The sequence below is a fragment of the Panulirus ornatus genome, chromosome 5 (genome assembly GCF_036320965.1).
Source record: "Panulirus ornatus isolate Po-2019 chromosome 5, ASM3632096v1, whole genome shotgun sequence".
NCBI classification, from domain to species: Eukaryota; Metazoa; Arthropoda; class Malacostraca; order Decapoda; family Palinuridae; genus Panulirus; species Panulirus ornatus.
The window spans coordinates 39,463,365-39,484,015 of record NC_092228.1 but is presented as its reverse complement, the minus strand read 5'-3'; the positions used below and the strand labels follow the sequence as shown (position 1 = coordinate 39,484,015).

The following is a 20,651-nucleotide window of genomic DNA, read 5'->3' as shown; positions in this document are numbered from 1 at the left end:
AGATGTCCAGCCTCCACTACCACCATCCTCTTGTCACGTGAACCTTTCCCGGCCAGTAGCATTCCTCTATGTTGCCCGATCCTGTTCTCTCTCATCTCCTGATTGGTGGCTTTACTTTGGTCCATGTACTCTTCGGGGAACTCTGGAATTTGGTTGGCTAAGTGAGCACCAATAGCAAGGAGGTTTGAATTTGGTACATTCCCCTTTGCTGTTTGTTCATCCATAACCATTTTTAGGACATAGGTACATTCATTTTTCATTTCATTTCAAGCTAGAAGTTTGTTTTCTAAATTATTTCTTACATTTTTCATATGTATATATATATATATATATTTTTTTTTTTTTTCATACGATTCGCCATTTCCCGCACTTGCGAGGTAGCGCTAAGAACAGAGGACTGGGCCTTAGAGGGAAAATCCTCACCTGGCCCCCTTCTCTGTTCCTTCTTTTGGAAAATTAAAAAAAAACGAGAGGGGAGGATTTCCAGCCACCCGCTCCCTCCCCATTTAGTCGCCTTCTACGACACGCAGGGAATACGTGGGAAGTATTCTTTCTCCCCTATCCCCAGGGATAATATATATATATATATATATATATATATATATGTGTGTGTGTGCGTGTAGGAAGAGAGGAAAGTGATTGGTTCTCAGTGAATGTAGGTTTGCGGCAGGGGTGTGTGATGTCTCCATGGTTGCTTAATTTGTTTATGGATGGGGTTGTTAGGGAGGTAAATGCAAGAGTTTTGGAAAGAGGGGCAAGTATGAAGTCTGTTGGGGATGAGAGAGCTTGGGAAGTGAGTCAGTTGTTGTTCGCTGATGATACAGCGCTGGTGGCTGATTCATGTGAGAAACTGCAGAAGCTGATGACTGAGTTTGGTAAAGTGTGTGGAAGAAGAAAGTTAAGAGTAAATGTGAATAAGAGCAAGGTTATTAGGTACAGTAGGGTTGAGGGTCAAGTCAATTGGGAGGTGAGTTTGAATGGAGAAAAACTGGAGGAAGTGAAGTGTTTTAGATATCTGGGAGTGGATCTGGCAGCGGATGGAACCATGGAAGCGGAAGTGGATCATAGGGTGGGGGAGGGGGCGAAAATTCTGGGAGCCTTGAAGGATGTGTGGAAGTCGAGAACATTATCTCGGAAAGCAAAAATGGGTATGTTTGAAGGAATAGTGGTTCCAACAATGTTGTATGGTTGTGAGGCGTGGGCTATGGATAGAGTTGTGCGCAGGAGGATGGATGTGCTGGAAATGAGATGTTTGAGGACAATGTGTGGTGTGAGGTGGTTTGATCGAGTAAGTAACGTAAGGGTAAGAGAGATGTGTGGAAATAAAAAGAGTGTGGTTGAGAGAGCAGAAGAGGGTGTTTTGAAATGGTTTGGGCACATGGAGAGAATGAGTGAGGAAAGATTGACCAAGAGGATATATGTGTCGGAGGTGGAGGGAACGAGGAGAAGTGGGAGACCAAATTGGAGGTGGAAAGATGGAGTGAAAAAGATTTTGTGTGATCGGGGCCTGAACATGCAGGAGGGTGAAAGGAGGGCAAGGAATAGAGTGAATTGGATCGATGTGGTATACTGGGGTTGACATGCTGTCAGTGGATTGAATCAGGGCATGTGAAGCGTCTGGGGTAAACCATGGAAAGCTGTGTAGGTATGTATATTTGCGTGTGTGGATGTATGTATATACATGTGTATGGGGGGGAGGGTTGGGCCGTTTCTTTCGTCTGTTTCCTTGCGCTACCTCGCAAACGCGGGAGACAGCGACAAAGTATAATAAAAAAAATAAAATATGAATATATATATATATATATATATATTATCCCTGGGGATAGGGGTGAAAGAATACTTCCCACGCATTCCTCACGTGTCGTAGAAGGCGACTAGAGGGGACGGGAGTGGGGGGCCAGAAATCCTCCCCTCCTTGTATTTTAACTTTCTAAAAATGGGAAACCATGAGTCATACATACATTAAATATCTTGATCAACCAGTCAACAACACAGTTACCCCCTTTTTTAATAAATTCCACTGCAATACCATCCAAACCCGCTGCCTTGCCAGCTTTCATCTTCCACAAAGCTTTTACTACCTCATCTCTGTTTACCAAATCATTCTTCCTAACCCTCTCACTTTGCACACCACCTCATGCCCAGGTGCATATGCACCAATAATCACCCATCTCTCTCCATCCACTTTCAGTTTTCCCCATATCGATCTAGAGTTTAATTTCTTACACTCTATCACATACTCCCACCACTCCTGTTTCAGGAGTAGTGCTACTCCTTCTCTTGCTCTTGTCGTCTCACGAACCCCTGACTTTACTCCCAAAACATTCCCAAACCACTCTTCCCCTTTACCCTTGAGCTCCATTTCACTCAGAGCCAAAACATCCAGGTTCCTTTCCTCAAACATACTATCTATCTCTCCTTTTTTCTCATCTTGGTTACATCTAAACACATTTAGACACACCCAATCTGAGCCTTCGAGGAGGAGGGGCAATCCCTGCATGACCCCTTCTTCTGTTTCCCCTTTTAGAAAGCTAAAATACAAAGAGGGGATGGTTTCTAGCCCCCTGCTCTCATCCCTTTAGTCACCTACAGCACGTGAGGAATGCGTGGGAAGTATTCTTTCTCCCCTATCCCCAGGGATAGGGGGAAAATTTAATGATACTCTAAAATCTAATGATGCTCTCACGTCAACTCTCATTTGCCCTCTTTTTCACCTCTTGCACCTTTCTCTTTACCTGCCTCTTTTTTTTATACATCTCCCAATCATTTGCACTATTTCCCTGTAAAAATCGTCCAAATGCCTCTCTCTTCTCTTTCACCAATAATCTTACTTCTTCATCTGACCACTCACTACCCTTTCTAATCTGCCCACCTCCCACGCTTCTCATGCAACAAGCATCTTTTGCGCAAGCCATCACTGCTTCCCTAAATACATCCCATTCCTCCTCCACTCCCCTTATGTCCTTATCTATCATGTGTATTTATTTGGACCATTCTTCGTCTCTTTCCTTGCGCTACCTTGCTGATGCAGGAAACAGTGATTAGGTTTATTAATAATAATATATAATATATTAATTTAGTTTATCTAATACATTTTTATGCTAAGTAGATATGATATATAAAATATAATCATGATTTATGTCGAATGTATTCTTTTCTTTGATTTTACCGTTTACATGAACACAGTATCCAGTCATATCCAAAACATGCATAGTACCATTGTACAAAGGCAAAGAGGATTAAGATGAGTGTTTAAACTACAGAAGCATAAGTTTATTTAGTATTCTTTTTATTGCCACTCATCTCTCTTACCCTTTCATTACTTACTTGATCAAACCACCTCATACCACTTATTGTCCTCAAACATCTCAGAGCATCAGATTAGGGAGGAGCAGTATGGTTTCGGAAATGGTAGAGGATCAGGTGTGGATCAGGTGTTTGCTTTGAAGAATGTATGTGAGAAATACTCAGAAAAACAGATGGATTTGTATGTGGCATTTACGGATCTGGAGAAGGCATATGATAGAGTTGATAGAGATGCTTTGTGGAGTTGATAGAGATGCTTTGTGGAAGATAAGCTGTTAGAAGCTGTGGAAGGTTTTTACCAAGGATGTAAAGCATGTGTACGAGTAGGAAGAGAAGAGAGTGATTGGTTCCCAGTGAAGGTCCGTCTGTGGCAGGGGTGTATGATGTCCCCATGGATGTTTATTTTGTTTATGGATGGGTAGGTCAGGGAGGTAAATGCAAGAGTTTTGGAGAGAGAGGTGATTGTGCAGTCTGTTGGGGATAGAAGGCCTGGGAAGTGAGTCATTTGTTCTCTGAAGATACAGCTCTGGAGGCTGATTCAAGTGAGAAACTACAAAAGTTGGTGACTGAGTTTGGAAAATTGTGAAAGGAGAAAGTTGAGAGTAACTGTGAATAAGAGCAAGTTTATTAGGTTCTGTAGGGTTGAGAGACAAGTTAATTGGGATGCAAGTTTGAATGGTGAAAAAGTGGAGGAAGTGAAGTGTTTTAGATATATGGGTGTGGACTTAGTGAATGGAACCATGGAAGTGAGTCACAGGGAGGGGGGGCAAAGTTTCTGGGAGTGATGAAGAATGTATGGGAGGAGAGAACATTATTTGGAGAGCAAAAATGTGGATGTTTGAAGGAATAGTGATTCCAACAATATTATATGGGTACGAGGCAGGGCAACAGATAAAGTTGTATGGAGGAGGGTGGATGTGTTGAAAATGAAATGTTTGAGGACAGTATGTAGTGTGAGGTGGTTTGATAGAGTAAGTAATGAAAGGGTAAGAGAGATGTGTGGAGATAAAAAGAGTGTGGCTGAGAGAGCAGAAGAGTGTGTGTTGCAATGGTTTGGACATATGTAGAGAAGGAGTGAGGAAAGAATGACAAAGAGAGTTTATGTGTCAGAGGTGGAGGGAACAAGGAGAAGTGGGAGACCAAATTGGAGGTGGAAGGATGGAGTGAAAAGGATTTTGAGTGATTGGGGCCTGAACATACAGGAGGGTGAAAGGCGTGCAAGGAATAGAGAGAATTGGAACAATGTGGTGTACTGGGGTCGACGTGCTGTCAGTGGATTGAACCAGGGCATGTGAAGCGTCTGGGGTAAACCATGGAAAGGTCTATGGTGTCTGGATATGGAAAGGGAGCTGTAGTTTTGGTGCATTACATATGATAGCTTGAGACTGAGTGTGAATGAATGTGGCCTTTTATGTGTATTCCTGCTGCTGCCTTCCATGGATATATACATGTGTAATATGTATATGTCTGTGTATGTATATGTATGCATACATTGAAATGTATATATATATATATATATATATATATATATATATATATATATATATATATATAGATATATATATAGATATATATATGTATATGTGCGTGTGTGGATGTTTATGTATATACATGTGTTTGTAGGTGGATTGGGCCATTCCTCATCTGTTTCCTTGTGCTACCTCTCTAACTTGGGAGACGGCGGTTAAGTATAATTAGAAAATAACATACACATACCCCGCCCCACAGGAAACAGCATCACTACCCCCTTCTTCAGCAAGGTAGTGCCAGGAAGACAGACAAAATAGGCCACATTCATTCACACTCAGTCTCTAGCTGTCATGTGTAATGCACCAAATCCACAGCCCCTTATCCACATCCAGGCTTCACAGACTTTTCCATGGTTTATCCCAGGTGCTTCACATGCCTGGTTCAGTCCATTGACAGCATGTCGATCCCGTTATACTCATTCTTTTCATATGCTCAAACCATTTCAACACACCCTCTTCTGCGCTCTCAACCACACTTTTTATTTCCACATATCTCTCTCACCCTTTCTTTAATTACTCAGTCAAACCACCTCACCCCACATCTTGTCCTCAAACACGCTCCTCCGTATGATCCTATCTATAGCCCATGCCTCACGACCATATGATGTTATTGGAACTACTATTCCTTCAAACATACCCATTTTTGTTCTCCGAAATAATGTTCTCTCCTTCTACACATTCTTCATCATTACCAGAACCTTCGCCCCTTCCCCCACCATGTGACTCACTTCCACTTCCATGGTTCCATTTGCTGCCAAGTCCACTCCCAGATATATAAAACACTTCTTCCTCCAACCTTTCTCCATTCAAACTTACATCCCATTTTACTTGTCTCTCAACCCTACTGAACCTAATAACCTTGCTCTTATTCACTTATGTTATGTCCCCAGGTGATTTAATGGTCAAAAGGTTTATTCTTTTGCAGATGTACACAGAGAAGTATCTTATTCCCTGCTTAATGAACATTTGGAAGGTGAAAAAAATCGTCGCTTACCGTTTAAAGTCAATATCACAACAGGTAAATGTCAAATATTGTGTTTCTCATAAAAAAGTCATCAGGTGCAATTTATTATGTAGTGATCAGAATTCTCTTGTGTTTCTTAGACAATTTTCAGTTCTATGTACTGATTCATCATATATATATATAAAGATTACATTTATGACTTATGCATCATAAAATTTGATTGTTCTACATATATTTCTATAGCTTTGGATATTTCTTTATGTATTTTGACATTTGTATTTTGAGTGAAGGCAGTAAGTATGAATTATGTGCATGTCTATATATGTATATATCTGTGTATGTATATATATGTATATACTGAAATGTATAGGTGTGTATATGTGCGTGTGTGGAAGTGTATGTATATACATGTGTATGTGGGTGGGTTGGGCCATTCTTTCATCTGTTTCCTTGTGCTACCTCACTAACGCAGGAGGCAATGACAAAGTATAATAAATAAAAGTATAAATAGCTAATGGGGAGGTGATAACAAGTAGTGGTGATGTGAGAAGGAGATGGAGTGAGTATTTTGAAGGTTTGTTGAATGTGTTTGATGATAGAGTGTGTTTGATGATAGAGTGGCAGATGTGGGGTGTCTTGATCGAGGTGGTGTGCAAAGTGAGAGGGTTAGGGAAAATGATTTGGTAAATAGAGAAGAGGTCGTAAAAGCTTTACGGAAGATGAAAGCCGGCAAAGCAGCAGGTTTGGATGGTATTGCAGTGGAATTTATTAAAAAAGGGGGTGACTGTATTGTTGACTGGTTGGTAAGGTTATTTAATGTATGTATGATTCATGGTGAGGTGCCTGAGGATTGGCAAAATGCTTGCATAGTGCCATTGTACAAAGGCAAAGGGGATAAGAGTGAGTGCTCAAATTACAGAGGTATAAGTTTGTTGAGTATTCCTGGTAAATTATATGGGAAGGTATTGATTGAGAGGGTGAAGGCATGTACAGAGCATCAGATTGGGGAAGAGCAGTGTGGTTTCAGGAGTGGTAGAGGATGTGTGAATCAGGTGTTTGCTTTGAAGAATGTATGCGAGAAATACTTAGAAAAGCAAATGGATTTGTATGTAGCATTTATGGATCTGGAGAAGGCATATGATAGAGTTGATAGAGATGCTTTGTGGAAGGTATTAAGCATATATGGTGTGGGAGGCAAGTTGTTAGAAGCAGTGAAAAGTTTTTATTGAGGATGTAAGGCATGTGTACGTGTAGGAAGAGAGGAAAGTGATTGGTTCTCAGTGAATGTAGGTTTGTGGCAGGGGTGTGTGATGTCTCCATGGTTGTTTAATTTGTTTATGGATGGGGTTGTTAGGGAGGTGAATGCAAGAGTTTTGGAAAGAGGGGCAAGTATGAAGTCTGTTGTGGATGAGAGCTTGGGAAGTGAGTCAGTTGTTGTTCGCTGATGATACAGCGCTAGTGGTTGATTCATGTAAGAAACTGCAGAAGCTGGTGACTGAGTTTGGTAAAGTGTGTGAAAGAAGAAAGTTAAGAGTAAATGTGAATAAGAGCAAGGCTATTAGGTACAGTAGGGTTGAGGGTCAAGTCAATTGGGAGGTAAGTTTGAATGGAGAAAAGCTGGAGGAAGTGAAGTGTTTTAGATATCTGGGAGTGGATCTGGCAGTGGATGGAACCATGGAAGCGGAAGTGAATCATAGGGTGGGGGAGGGGGCGAAAATCCTGGGAGCCTTGAAGAATGTGTGGAAGTCGAGAACATTATCTCGGAAAGCAAAAATGGGTATGTTTGAAGGAATAGTGGTTCCAACAATGTTGTATGGTTGGGAGGCATGGGCTATGGATAGAGTTGTGTGCAGGAGGATGGATGTGCTGGAAATGAGATGTTTGAGGACAATATGTGGTGTGAGGTGGTTTGATCGAGTAAGTGATGTAAGGGTGAGAGAGATGTGTGGAAATAAAAAGTGTGGTTGAGAGAGCAGAAGAGGGTGTTTTGAAATGTTTTGGTCACATGGAGAGAATGAGTGGGGAAAGATTGACTAAGAGGATATATGTGTCGGAGGTGGAGGGAACGAGGAGAAGTGGGAGACCAAATTGGAGGTGGAAAGATGGAGTGAAAAAGATTTTGAGTGATCGTGGCCTGAACATGCAGGAGGGTGAAAGGTGTGCAAGGAATAGAGTGAATTGGAATGATGTGGTATACTGGGGTCGACATGCTGTCAGTGGATTGAACCAGGGCATGTGAAGCGTCTGGGGTAAACCATGCAAAGTGTGTGCTGCCTGGATGTTGAAAGGGAGCTGTGGTTTCGGTGCATTATTACATGACAGCTAGAGACTGAGTGTGAACGAATGGGGCCTTTGGTGTTTTTCCTAGCGCTACCTGGCACACATGAGGGGGGAGGGGGTTGTTATTCCATGTGTGGCGAGGTGGCGATGGGAACAAATAAAGGTAGACAGTATGAATTATGTACATGTGTATATATGTATATGTCTGTGTGTGTATATATATGTGTACATTGAGATGTATAGGTATGTATATTGTGCGTGTGTGGACATGTATGTATATACATGTGTATGTGGGCGGGTTGGGCCGTTCTTTCATCTGTTTCCTTGTGCTACCTCGCTAACGCGGGAGACAGCGACAAAGCAAAATAAATATAAATAAAATAAATAGTAAATTTATTTATATTTTCGTTATACTTTGTCGCTGTCTCCCACGTTAGCTAGGTAGCACAAGGAAACAGATGAAAGAATGGCCCAACCAGCCCACATACACATGTATATACATACACGTCCACACACGCACATATACATACCTATACATTTCAAGGTATACATATATACACATGCACAGACATATACATACATACACGTGCACAGACATATACATATATACACATGCACAGACATATATATATATATATATATATATACACATGTACATAATTCATACTTACTGCCTTTATTCATTCCCGTCGCCACCCTGACACACATAAAATGACACCCCGTCGCCCGCATGCGCGCGAAGTAGTGCCAGAAAAAAGACAACAAAGGCCACATTCGTTCACACTCACTCTCTAGCTGTCATGTATAATGAAATGCACTGAAAGCACAGCTCCCTTTCCACTTCCAGGATCCACAAAACTTTTCATGGTTTACCCCAGACGCTTCACATGCCCTGGTTCTATCCATTGACAGCATGTCGACCCTGGTATACATCGTTCCAGTTCACTCTATTCCTTGCACGCCTTTCACCCTTCTGCATGTTTAGGCTCCGATTGCTCATAATCTTTTTCACTCCATCCTTCCACCTCCAATTTGGTCTCCCACTTCTCTTCATTCCCTCCACCTCTGACACATATATCCTCTTTGTCAATCTTTCCTCACTCATTCTCTCCATGTGACCAAACCATTTCAATACACCCTCTTCTGCTCTCTCAACCACACTCTTTTTATTACCACACATCTCTCTTACCCTTTCATTACTTACTCGACCAAACCACCTTACACCACATATTGTCCTCAGACATCTCATTTCCAACACATCCACCCTCCTCCGCACTACCCTATCTATAGCCCACGCCTCGTAACCATATAACATTGTTAGAACCACTATTCCTTCAAACATACCCATTTTTGCTCTCTCAGATAACATTCTCACCTTCCACACATTCTTCAAGGCTCCCAGGATTTTCGCCCCCCTCCCCCACCCTGTGACTCACTTCCACCTCCATGGTTCCATCCCCTGCCAAATCCACTCCTAGATATCTGAATCACTTCACTTCCTCCAGTTTTTCTTCATTCAAACTTGCCTCCCAATTTACTTGTCCCTCAACCCTGCTGAACCGAATAACATTGCTCTTATACATATTTACTCAGCTTTCTTTTTGCACACACTTTACCAAATTCAGTCACCAGCTTCTGCAGTTTTTCACCTGAATCAGCCACCAATGCTGTATCATCAGCAAACAACAACTGACTCACTTCCCAAGTCCTCTCATCAACAACAGACTGCATACTTGCCCCTCTCTCCAAAACTCTTGCATTCACCTTCCTAACAAACCTATCCATAAACAAATTAACAACCATGGAGACATCACGCACCCTTGCTGCAAACTGACATTCACTGGGAACCAATCACTTTCCTCTCTTCCTACTCGTACACATGCCTTACATCCTCGATGAAAACTTTTCACTACTTCTAGCAACTTACCTCCCGCACTATATGATCTTAATACCTTCCGCAGAGGATCTCTGTCAACTCTATCGTATGCTTTCTCCAGATCCATAAATGCTACATCCAAATCCATTTGTTTTTCTAAGTATTTCTCGCATACATTCTTCAAAGCAAACACCTGATCCACACATCCTCTACCACTTCTGAAACCACACTGCTCTTCCACAATCTGATGCTCTGTACATGCCTTCACCCTCTCAATCAATACCCTCTCATATAATTTCCCAGGAATACTCAACAAACTTATACCTCTGTAATTTGAGTACTCACCTTTATCCCCTTTGCCATTGTACAGTGGCACTCTGCATGCATTCTGCCAATCCTCAGGCACTTCACTATGAACCATACATACATTTAATATCCTTACCAACAAATCAACAACACAATCACCCCCTTTTGTAATAAATTCCATTGCCACCTTGCCGACTTTCATCTTCTGCAAAGCTTGCACTACCTCTTCCTTGTTTACCAAACCATTCTCCCTGACCCTCTCACTTCGCACACCACCTCGACCAAAACACCCTATATCTACCACCCTACCATCAAACACATTCAGCAAACCTTCAAAACACTCAGTCCATCTCCTTCTCACTTCACCAATACTTGTTATTACTTCCTTATTAGTCCCCTTCTTATTTACCTTCTCCCAAAAAATCTTTTTATTCTCCCTAAAATTTAATGATACTCTCTCACCCCAACTCTCATTTGCCCTCTTTTTCACCTCTTGCACCTTTCTCTTGACCTCCTGCTGCTTTCTTTTCTACATCTTCCAGTCATTTGCACTACTTCCCTGCAAAACTCATCCAAACACCTCTCTCTTCTTCTCTTGTTTTCCCTAATTTGATTCTTGAACTCCAACACTCCCATGTTCATAAAATCATTTTGGTCTGACACTTGCTTCACTTAATATTTCTGATCTCTGTGAAACGGTGATGATGATGTTCTGCTGCACAACCATTTTGTACGTTTTTTTTTTTTTTTTTTTGTCTTCTTACCTTATTCTTTTATATCCCATGGAATTCCTCTTTGCTGTTTTTTTTCTTTTAATATACTTCAGTACTTCCTGGTTAGAAAGCTCCTTGTTCAAAGTGGTCATTACTAGTCATGGCTTAATGGTTCAGTGTATTAACCATTTTTCTTTGTTTCATTTGTCTCAGAAATTGTGTTTGATGTTTGCATAGCTTCTCGTAATCTTTCATTCAGAATTTCTGTCTTTTATCTACTTTCTCCTTTTTGGCTAAAATATGGTCTTTTTTTAGTCCAAAAGTTTAACTTACTTGTATCTACCTATCTCTTTAGTGATGTTCTTAGTTTTAGGGTTGCCCATTTGTTGGCTCAGGTCTGCAGTATTGACTCATCATCCTCAATGCTTCTGTTTTTAGTAGAATTTTCACTTTCACTTATGTTCACTGATTCTTTAGGCTCTGTCTGTCCATCTATCGATTGTTAGGAGTTTATTTATTACTTATATTAGTATTCTAGGGCTATTTTGTATGAATGAGTCCCTCAAGACCTTTCTAAAGGGTTGTGTTGTCCAAGGGTGCATTACTTCTGGTAGCAGGAAATGTAGGCTCCTTTGGAGTGGGAAGGTCATTGATGAAACTGTATTCCCAACGATATAGCCAGGCCAAAGGTGAGTTTTTACTTGCATATTATCTTGAGCAGGCAGAATCCAGTAACACCTTTGATAGGAGTCACACCCTGGGTCAGATCCTCATGGGTAAGGTCAGGTGCATCAGACAGTGTACTTTATGCCATTGTTTTGTAGCACCAAAAGAAGTTGATGGCATAAAATCCACAACTCTTGATTTGCCTGAATTATGTCTTTTATGAAAAAGATTAAGCTGGAACTCAGCTTTGCTCAGACTTGAAGAATTTTTGTTTTTGGCCATAAAACAGTACAGATGGATTAGATATTTTCCAAACAATAATTTCCCCACTTTTTTCACACCTGGTAACTACACTATAAGGCAAGTAACATGTTGAAGTATAGCAGACTTTCTAAAGCTTCATATTCCATGAGACCTCTTACAGCCCTGATGGTAACCACAACTGCCCAGGAGATTTCACTCATCAGTATCACTCAAGTCTCCCAGCCACCTTCCTTATCACCAGGTGACTGTATTCCTTGATCCCCACCTCCCAGTAATCTTCCATCCCAGTACAACCTTTCTGTAGCATTCCACTCCTCCATTGTCACATCTATACTTGTGGAGATACCCCTGCACCTGTATTTTACATTTTTTTTTTTTAGATTTACCCCTGCACCTTTATTTTACATCTTTTTTTTTTAGATTTAAGTGGGAAGTGAGTCAGTTGTTGTTCGCTGATGATACAGCACTGGTGGCTGATTCATGTGAGAAACTGCAGAAGCTGGTGACTGAGTTTGGTAAAGTGTGTGGAAGAAGAAAGTTAAGAGTAAATGTGAATAAGAGCAAGGTTATTAGGTACAGTAGGGTTGAGGGTCAAGTCAGTTGGGAGGTGAGTTTGAATGGAGAAAAACTGGAGGAAGTGAAGTGTTTTAGATATCTTGGAGTGGATCTGGCAGCGGATGGAACCATGGAAGCGGAAGTGGATCATAGGGTGGGGGAGGGGGCGAAAATTCTGGGAGCCTTGAAGAATGTGTGGAAGTCGAGAACATTATCTCGGAAAGCAAAAATGGGTATGTTTGAAGGAATAGTGGTTCCAACAACGTTGTATGGTTGCGAGGCGTGGGCTATGGATAGAGTTGTGCGCAGGAGGATGGATGTGCTGGAAATGAGATGTTTGAGGACAATGTGTGGTGTGAGGTGGTTTGATCGAGTAAGTAACGTAAGGGTAAGAGAGATGTGTGGAAATAAAAAGAGCGTGGTTGAGAGAGCAGAAGAGGGTGTTTTGAAGTGGTTTGGGCACATGGAGAGAATGAGTGAGGAAAGATTGACCAAGAGGATATATGTGTCGGAGGTGGAGGGAACGAGGAGAAGAGGGAGACCAAATTGGAGGTGGAAAGATGGAGTGAAAAAGATTTTGTGTGATCGGGGCCTGAACATGCAGGAGGGTGAAAGGAGGGCAAGGAATAGAGTGAATTGGAGCGATGTGGTATACCGGGGTTGACGTGCTGTCAGTGGATTGAATCAGGGCATGTGAAGCGTCTGGGGTAAACCATGGAAAGCTGTGTAGGTATGTATATTTGCGTGTGTGGAAGTATGTATATACATGTGTATGGGGGTGGGTTGGGCCATTTCTTTCGTCTGTTTCCTTGCGCTACCTCGCAAACGCGGGAGACAGCGACAAAGCAAAAAAAAAAAAAAAAAAAAAGTGCATTATTTGGTTATGATGAAATAAGTTCATTGATATGTTTTATAATTTGCACTAAAAGTGATACTTACAAAAGATACGTTAATGCTGTGTAAGTTGTCTTAACAGATTTGGTGACTGGTTGGAGTTCAAAGAAGGGGACTCGGAAAGGTGTTGGGGCATAACCGGATTTTTGAATACATTGTACACATTTTTCCAGGAATATCCTATACAAAGTATGAGAAACCAGGTATACTTGAACATAGTTGTATCATTAGCTAACAGATAAGGAATATCCTATACAAAGTATGAGAAACCAGGTATACTTGAACATAGTTGTATCATTAGCTAAAAGATGATTTCTTCAGATGTACTTCTGTAGCAATAGATAGGGTGTTTAGTCATTCCCAGAGTCCATTGCCATTTCTCGGTGATAAGTTGGGATGATGCAGATGTGATTCTACTAAACTTCTCTTTCTTTAACCCTTCTGTTTCTGATAGATGTAACTTAGTATTTGCTGAAGTTCATACATAATAATTTTCCTTTCTGTTAAGGTAACATTTTTAAACTGATGAGTAGAAAATATGGTAGTAAGTAAGATGGAGAAAGCAACAACATATGTAAGACTAATTTGAATTTAAGACAGAAGAGACTACAAATTAATGCTACATTATAGCTAGGCATTAGTTGGTAAGCAGTCAATCAGTACTACCCACCTTGGTATCAGGGGGGTTAGTGACAGCTGCATAGTGAGCCAGCACTTCAATGGTTGTCAAGTTACACTCCTCTGACCAAGGAAGCTGTCTTTTCTTTCTGTCACACCCACATATGGACTACTGACATTCTGTCCACAAACAGCAATCTCTCCTTGTCATGCATGATACTTGATAGTGCTTTAACTCGCACAGCTCATTCTTCATAACTAGATATTCCTGTGGTGAGCATTATGTGCCAGCCCTGCCTTTTGGCAAAATGATAGGAACAATAGATAGAAGTAGTAGGTTGGAGCATTAGGTAGATACAGTTAGTAGAAGTAGTTGGACATAGGCAGGAGCATTAGGTAGAAGTAGTCAGTAGGAACATTAGGTAGGAGCCTCTGCAAACACTGTGCTAGATTTGCCCTGTGCCAGTGGCTTGTCAAGGATGAGGCATTAAAGGCTAAGAAATGGCACTGGAGTTCATTAGTTATGGAGACTATTGCCATAGCCATGCTTTTGAGGGAGTTCCAGAAGGGAGCAGGCATGGAGATACAGATTCAGTTAGATAGATAGATAGACCAAAATTTTAGGTCATCATATATGCACTAACACACCTGTATTTGATAGCAATGTTTTTTCTGTTCGTTGCTCTCTAGACCCTGCATTACTCAGTAGCATAAAATTTGAATTTTTCTAACTTTCCAGGAGAGGTGGTGGTTTTCCTTGACAATGGGAAAAGGGAAGTAAACCGTGAGCAAGATGACATATGGGAGCTAATATTCAAAGCATATGATCATTGTGACGATGGTGACATACAAGATTGTAAAAGTAAGTTAGATTAGGTTGTTGATGGATTCATCCAAGTTAAATCTGTTGGTATGCTGATGATGCACACCAGACATGCAAGTTTATATTTTTTGGATAATAGAACTGCCTGTTGGCTAATCTTTTTGGTGATAAGAAAGCTGACTGTCTGATTATATGTGGGTGACTTAATAAGTGATGCTTTTTGTCTGGATAATTCCTTGGCAAAATGATAACATATTATAAGGATATACAAGTAAATTGGATTAGCTTATTGAGGAATTGAGACATGTATATCTTTTGGTTTGTTGCCGGTAAGGAATGGTCATACAAGTCTGGATTGTGTCCACAAAATGAAATTGAGGTTCTTCCTTATGAAAACATTTTCTTCTTACATATGAGTCTGAGAGGGAGAGAGAGAGAGAGAGAGAGAGAGAGAGAGAGAGAGAGAGAGAGAGAGAGAGAGAGAGAGAAAGATGTGGATATACAAGCCACACAGACCCAAGGTCCAAGTGAGGTGGTCTAGCCTTAACGCTTAGGAAAAAAAAAGAAAAGAAAGGCCCCTTGAAAGCATGAGAAGAAAAGGATAGCAAAGCAAAGGCTCTCTTCTCTCCTCAACTCCCTCTGGCACACGCCTATAGGAGAACAGGTAAAAAAATACATGTTGCACGATTGATAGGCCTTAAGGAAATTTTATAGGAAAGGCATAAGTTAGAATGAACATGAATATGTCATGCATCCCTTCACTTTTTTGTTATAAAAACAATAAGGTTAAACTTGAGCTAGCCTCTCTACTTACCATGCATATTTTCTTCCTGATGTTGAAGAATGAGGAGGGGAGAGAAAGAGAGAGAGTCCATATGCACAGTTAGGGGCTAATCAGGCCCAGTAGACCTCTCTCTCAGAAAGAATACCTTCTCATTGAATTCAGATATTTCAATCTACTCACAAAAATCTTCCCAGTTTGACATTCATCCCTATTCTAACTTGTTTCCTAGCTCCCTACTTCACCCAGTTCCTTAATTATCTACTTGGAAGTAGGAGATCTAGCTTAAAAGGAAGCACAGATGAGAAATAGAAGGGAGGAGGGTAAGGAAATGCAAGGAAAGCGCTCATAAGATTCCCCTGTCTATCTGTCTATCTACATATCTGACACCTGTTTCCTCTGGGAACTCCCATCAAGGGGATGGGCATGGCAAAAATCTCCCCTCATCCCAGTCCTTATGTGTCACCCTTGCATGCACCATTGCATTCCACTCATTCTCCCCCCACTTCTCTTCCTCCAGTACTCTTCCACTCTATTTCCTTATGTCAAAGGTGGTCTTCCTCTCACATCAACCCCTCAGGTCATATTGTCTTACACATGCCTTGTAAACTCCCTTTCTTGAATTCTTTCCACATTCCCAGACCACCTCAAAGTATTATGTTTCACCAACTCTACCACTTCACAGTGCATTTCCTTTGCATTTCCTGCCATACCAAATATCTTTTATTTATTCTATTTATTTATTTATTTTGCTTTGTCGCTGTCTCCCGCGTTAGCGAGGTAGTGCAAGGAAACAGACGAAAGAAATGGCCCAACCCACCCACATACACATGTATATACATACACGTCCACACATGCAAATATTCATACCTATACATCCCAACGTATACCTATATATACACACACAGACATATACATATGTACACATGTACATAATTCATACTGTCTGCCTTTATTCATTCCCATCGCCACCCCACCACACATGAAATAACAACCCCCTCCCCCCAAATGTGCACGAGGTAGCACTAAGAAAAGACAACAAAGGCCACATTCGTTCACACTGTCTCTAGCTGTCATGTAATAATGCACCGAAACCACAGCTCCCTTTCCACATCCAGGCCCCACAGACCTTCCATGGTTTACCCCAGACACTTCACATGCCCTGGTTCAATCCATTGACAGCATGTTGACCCCGGTATACCACGTCGTTCCAATTCACTCTATTCCTTGCACGCCTTTCACCCTCCTGCATGTTCAGGCCCCGATCACTCAAAATCCTTTTCACTCCATCTTTCCACCTCCAATTTGGTCTCCCGCTTCTCCTTGTTCCCTCCACCTCTGACTCATATATCCTCTTGGTCAATCTTTCCCCACTCATTCTCTCCATGTGACCAAACCATTTCAAAGCACCCTCTTCTGCTCTCTCAACCACACTCTTTTTATTACCACACATCTCTCTTACCCTATTATTACTTACTCGATCAAACCATCTCACACCACATATTGTCCTCAAACATCTCATTTCCAGCACATCCACCCTCCTGCACACAACTCTATCCATACCCCACGCCTCGCAACCATATAACATTGTTGGAACCACTATTCCCTCAAACATATCCACTTTTGCTTTCCGAGATAAGTTCTCGACTTCCACACATTCTTCAACACTCCCAGAACTTTCGCCCCCTCCCCCACCCTATGATTCACTTCATCTTCCATGGTTCCATCCGCTGCCAAATCCACTCCCAGATATCTAAAACACTTCACTTCCTCCAGTTTTTCTCCATTCAAACTTACCTCCCAGTTGACTTGTCCCTCAACCCTACTGTACCTAATAACCTTGCTCTTATTCACATTTACTCTCAGCTTTCTTCTTTCACACACTTTACCAAACTCAGTCACCAGCTTCTGCAGTTTCTCACTTGAATCAGCCACCAGCACTGTATCATCAGCGAACAACAAATGACTTGCTTCCCAAGCTCTCTCATCCACAACAGACTGCATACTCGCCCCTCTTTCCAAAACTCTTGCATTCACCTCCCTAACAACCCCATCCATAGACAAATTAAACAACCATGGAGACACCACACATCCCTGCCGCAAACCTACATTCACTGAGAACCAATCACTTTCCTCTCTTCCTACATGTACACATACCTTACATCCTTGATAAAAACTTTTCACTACTTCTGACAACTTGCCTCCCACACCATATATTCTTAATACCTTCCACAGAGCATCTCTATCAACTCTATCATATGCCTTCTCCAGATCCATAAATGCTACATACAAATCCATTTGCTTTTCTAAGCATTTCTCACATACATTCTTCAAAGCAAACACCTGATCCACACATCCTCTACCACTTCTGAAACCACACTGCTCTTCCCCAATCCCTGGGGATAGGGGAGATAGAATACTTCCCACGCATTCCTCATGTGTCGTAGAAGGCGACTAAAGGGGACGGGAGCGGGGGGGATGGAAACCCTCCCCTCCTTGTATTTTAACTTTCTTAAAGGGGAAACAAATATCTTTTACTCCCCCTTATTTCATCTAGTCATACAACGTGCTCCCCCTCAAATAACTCATCTCCACAGCCTGGATTCTTGACCTTTGTGACTTATCCCATATCCGTGCTTCAGCTGCATAGTTAGAGTTGGGAGGACTATGCTGTCCTTTAATCCTTTCTTCATTTCCATACTTTCACCTCTACCTTTCATTATTCTCTTAAGGGACCTGGTGACTCTTATACCCTGTACAGTTTTCTCCCTTATCTTGCTTTCCATATCACCAGACTTACTCAAGATAGCTCCCATGCTCCTAAATTATGTCACTTCTTCAAGTTTTCTCCCCCCATACCTATAACACAGTTTAGTACACTTTCTTCTCTCATTCTGTAGGGCTTTGCAAAATCTGTTTTTTCTTTGTTTCCTTGCAAACACCAGTACTTTACTTTTACTCATGTTTACTTTCAGTTGCTTGTGCTTACACACAATAAAACACACTTTCAACCTTCTGCATCCTCTTCACTCTCAGCATATAACACATTTGTCATCCACATACGGGCTTGTCACTAGCCACCATACCTTTCCACCACACTCCCTCTGTACACCCCATTTCTCTGATTATCACTACTTATCTCTTATCACTCTGTCCATATGTATGTTAAAAAACCATGGCTTCATCACACAGCCCTGCCTCACATTCACATGTATATGGAAACTTATGCTCAACTCTCTATCCGCTTTTATGCATGCATTTGCTTCTCCCTACCACATATATCCTTAACGCATCTTATAAAGAATTCCACTCGATTCTGTCATACTCTTTCTCCAGATCCATAAAAGCTGCATACACAGCTTCTAACTTTTCATTAGATGATTTTCCACTGTCATTCTCACTCCAGAAATTTGGAGGAGATAGTATGATAGAGTGGATACATTTGATCGGAGGAAATAGCATGACAGTGAATGCATTTGATATGTAATGTAGAGACTTTTGAGGTTGGCCAGTCCACTGAAGTAGTGTGCTGCTGCTTAGCTACTAGCACACAAACACAAGAACTTTTTTCTCAAATGGCAATCAAGTATGATAAAAAAGATTTATATTTATTCATAATACTTGATTGCCATTTCCCACTCATTGAGATTGTGCCAGGAAACATGAAGAATGACCCAGTGCTGGTGGCTGATTCATGTGAGAAACTGCAGAAGCTGGTGACTGAGTTTGGTAAAGTGTGTGAAAGAAGAAAGTTAAGAGTAAATGTGAATAAGAGCAAGGTTATTAGGTACAGTAGGATTGAGGGTCAAGTCAATTGGGAGGTAAGTTTGAATGGAGAAAGACTGGAGGAAGTAAAGTGTTTTAGATATCTGGGAGTGGATCTGGCAGCGGATGGAACCATGGAAGCGGAAGTGAATCATAGGGTGGGGGAGGGGGCGAAAATCCTGGGAGCCTTGAAGAATGTGTGGAAGTCGAGAACATTATCTCGGAAAGCAAAGATGGGTATGTTTGAAGGAATAGTGGATCCAACAATGATGTATGGTTGCGAGGCGTGGGCTATGGATAGAGTTGTGCGAAGGAGGGTGGATGTGCTGGAAATGAGATGTTTGAGGACAATATGTGGTGTGAGGTGGTTTGATCGAGTAAGTAATGTAAGGGTAAGAGAGATGTGTGGAAATGAAAAGAGCGTGGTTGAGAGAGCAGAAGAGGGTGTTTTGAAATGGTTTGGGCACATGGAGAGAATGAGTGAGGAAAGATTGACCAAGAGGATATATGTGTTAGAGGTGGAGGGAACGAGAGAAGTGGGAGACCAAATTGGAGGTGGAAAGATGGAGTGAAAAAGATTTTGAGTGATTGGGGCCTGAACATGCAGGAGGGTGAAAGGCGGGTGGGGAATAGAGTGAATTGGATCAGTGTGGTATACCGGGGTCAACGTGCTGTTAATGGATTGAATCAGGGCATGTGAAGCGTCTGGGGTAAACCATGGAAAGTTGTGTGGGGCCTGGATGTGGAAAGGGAGCTGTGGTTTCGGGCTTTATTGCATGACAGCTAGGGACTGAGTGTGAACAAATGGGGCCTTTGTTGTCTTTTCCTAGTGCTACCTCACACACATGAGGGGGGAGGGGGATGTTATTCCATGTGTGGCGAGGTGGCAATGGGAATGAATAAAGACAGACAGTGTGAATTGTGTGCATGGGTATATATGTATGTGTCTGTGTGTGCATATATATGTGTACATTGAGATGTATAGGTATGTATATTTGCGTGTGTGGACGTGTATGTATATACATGTGTATGGGGGTGGGTTGGGCCATTTCTTGCGTCTGTTTCCTTGCGCTACCTTGCAAACGCGGGAGACAGCGACAAAGCAAAATAAATAAATATAAATGTATATGTATGTATACGATGAAGAGTATTGGTATGTATATGTGCGTGTTTGGGGGTTTATGTGTATACATGTGTATGTGGATGAGTTAGGCCATGCTTTCATCTGTTTCCTTGCACTACCTTGCTAACGCGGGAGACAGTGACTAAGTATAATAAATGAATGAATAAATTAATAAGTAAGTAAGTAAT

General features: G+C 41.5%; 1 protein-coding gene across 3 annotated transcripts in view; it reads left to right on the top strand.

Annotated features, from left to right (window-relative positions):
* Positions 1-20,651, top strand: part of LOC139748680 (cadherin-AgCad1-like) — a 305,223-nt gene that overhangs the window by 151,382 nt on the left and 133,190 nt on the right. For all 3 annotated transcript variants that reach the window (XM_071661965.1, XM_071661968.1, XM_071661967.1), the window contains 2 exons: positions 5,761-5,853; positions 14,711-14,833. In XM_071661965.1, coding sequence (XP_071518066.1) covers positions 5,761-5,853; positions 14,711-14,833 — 216 coding nt within the window. The remainder of the gene's footprint in view (positions 1-5,760; positions 5,854-14,710; positions 14,834-20,651) is intronic.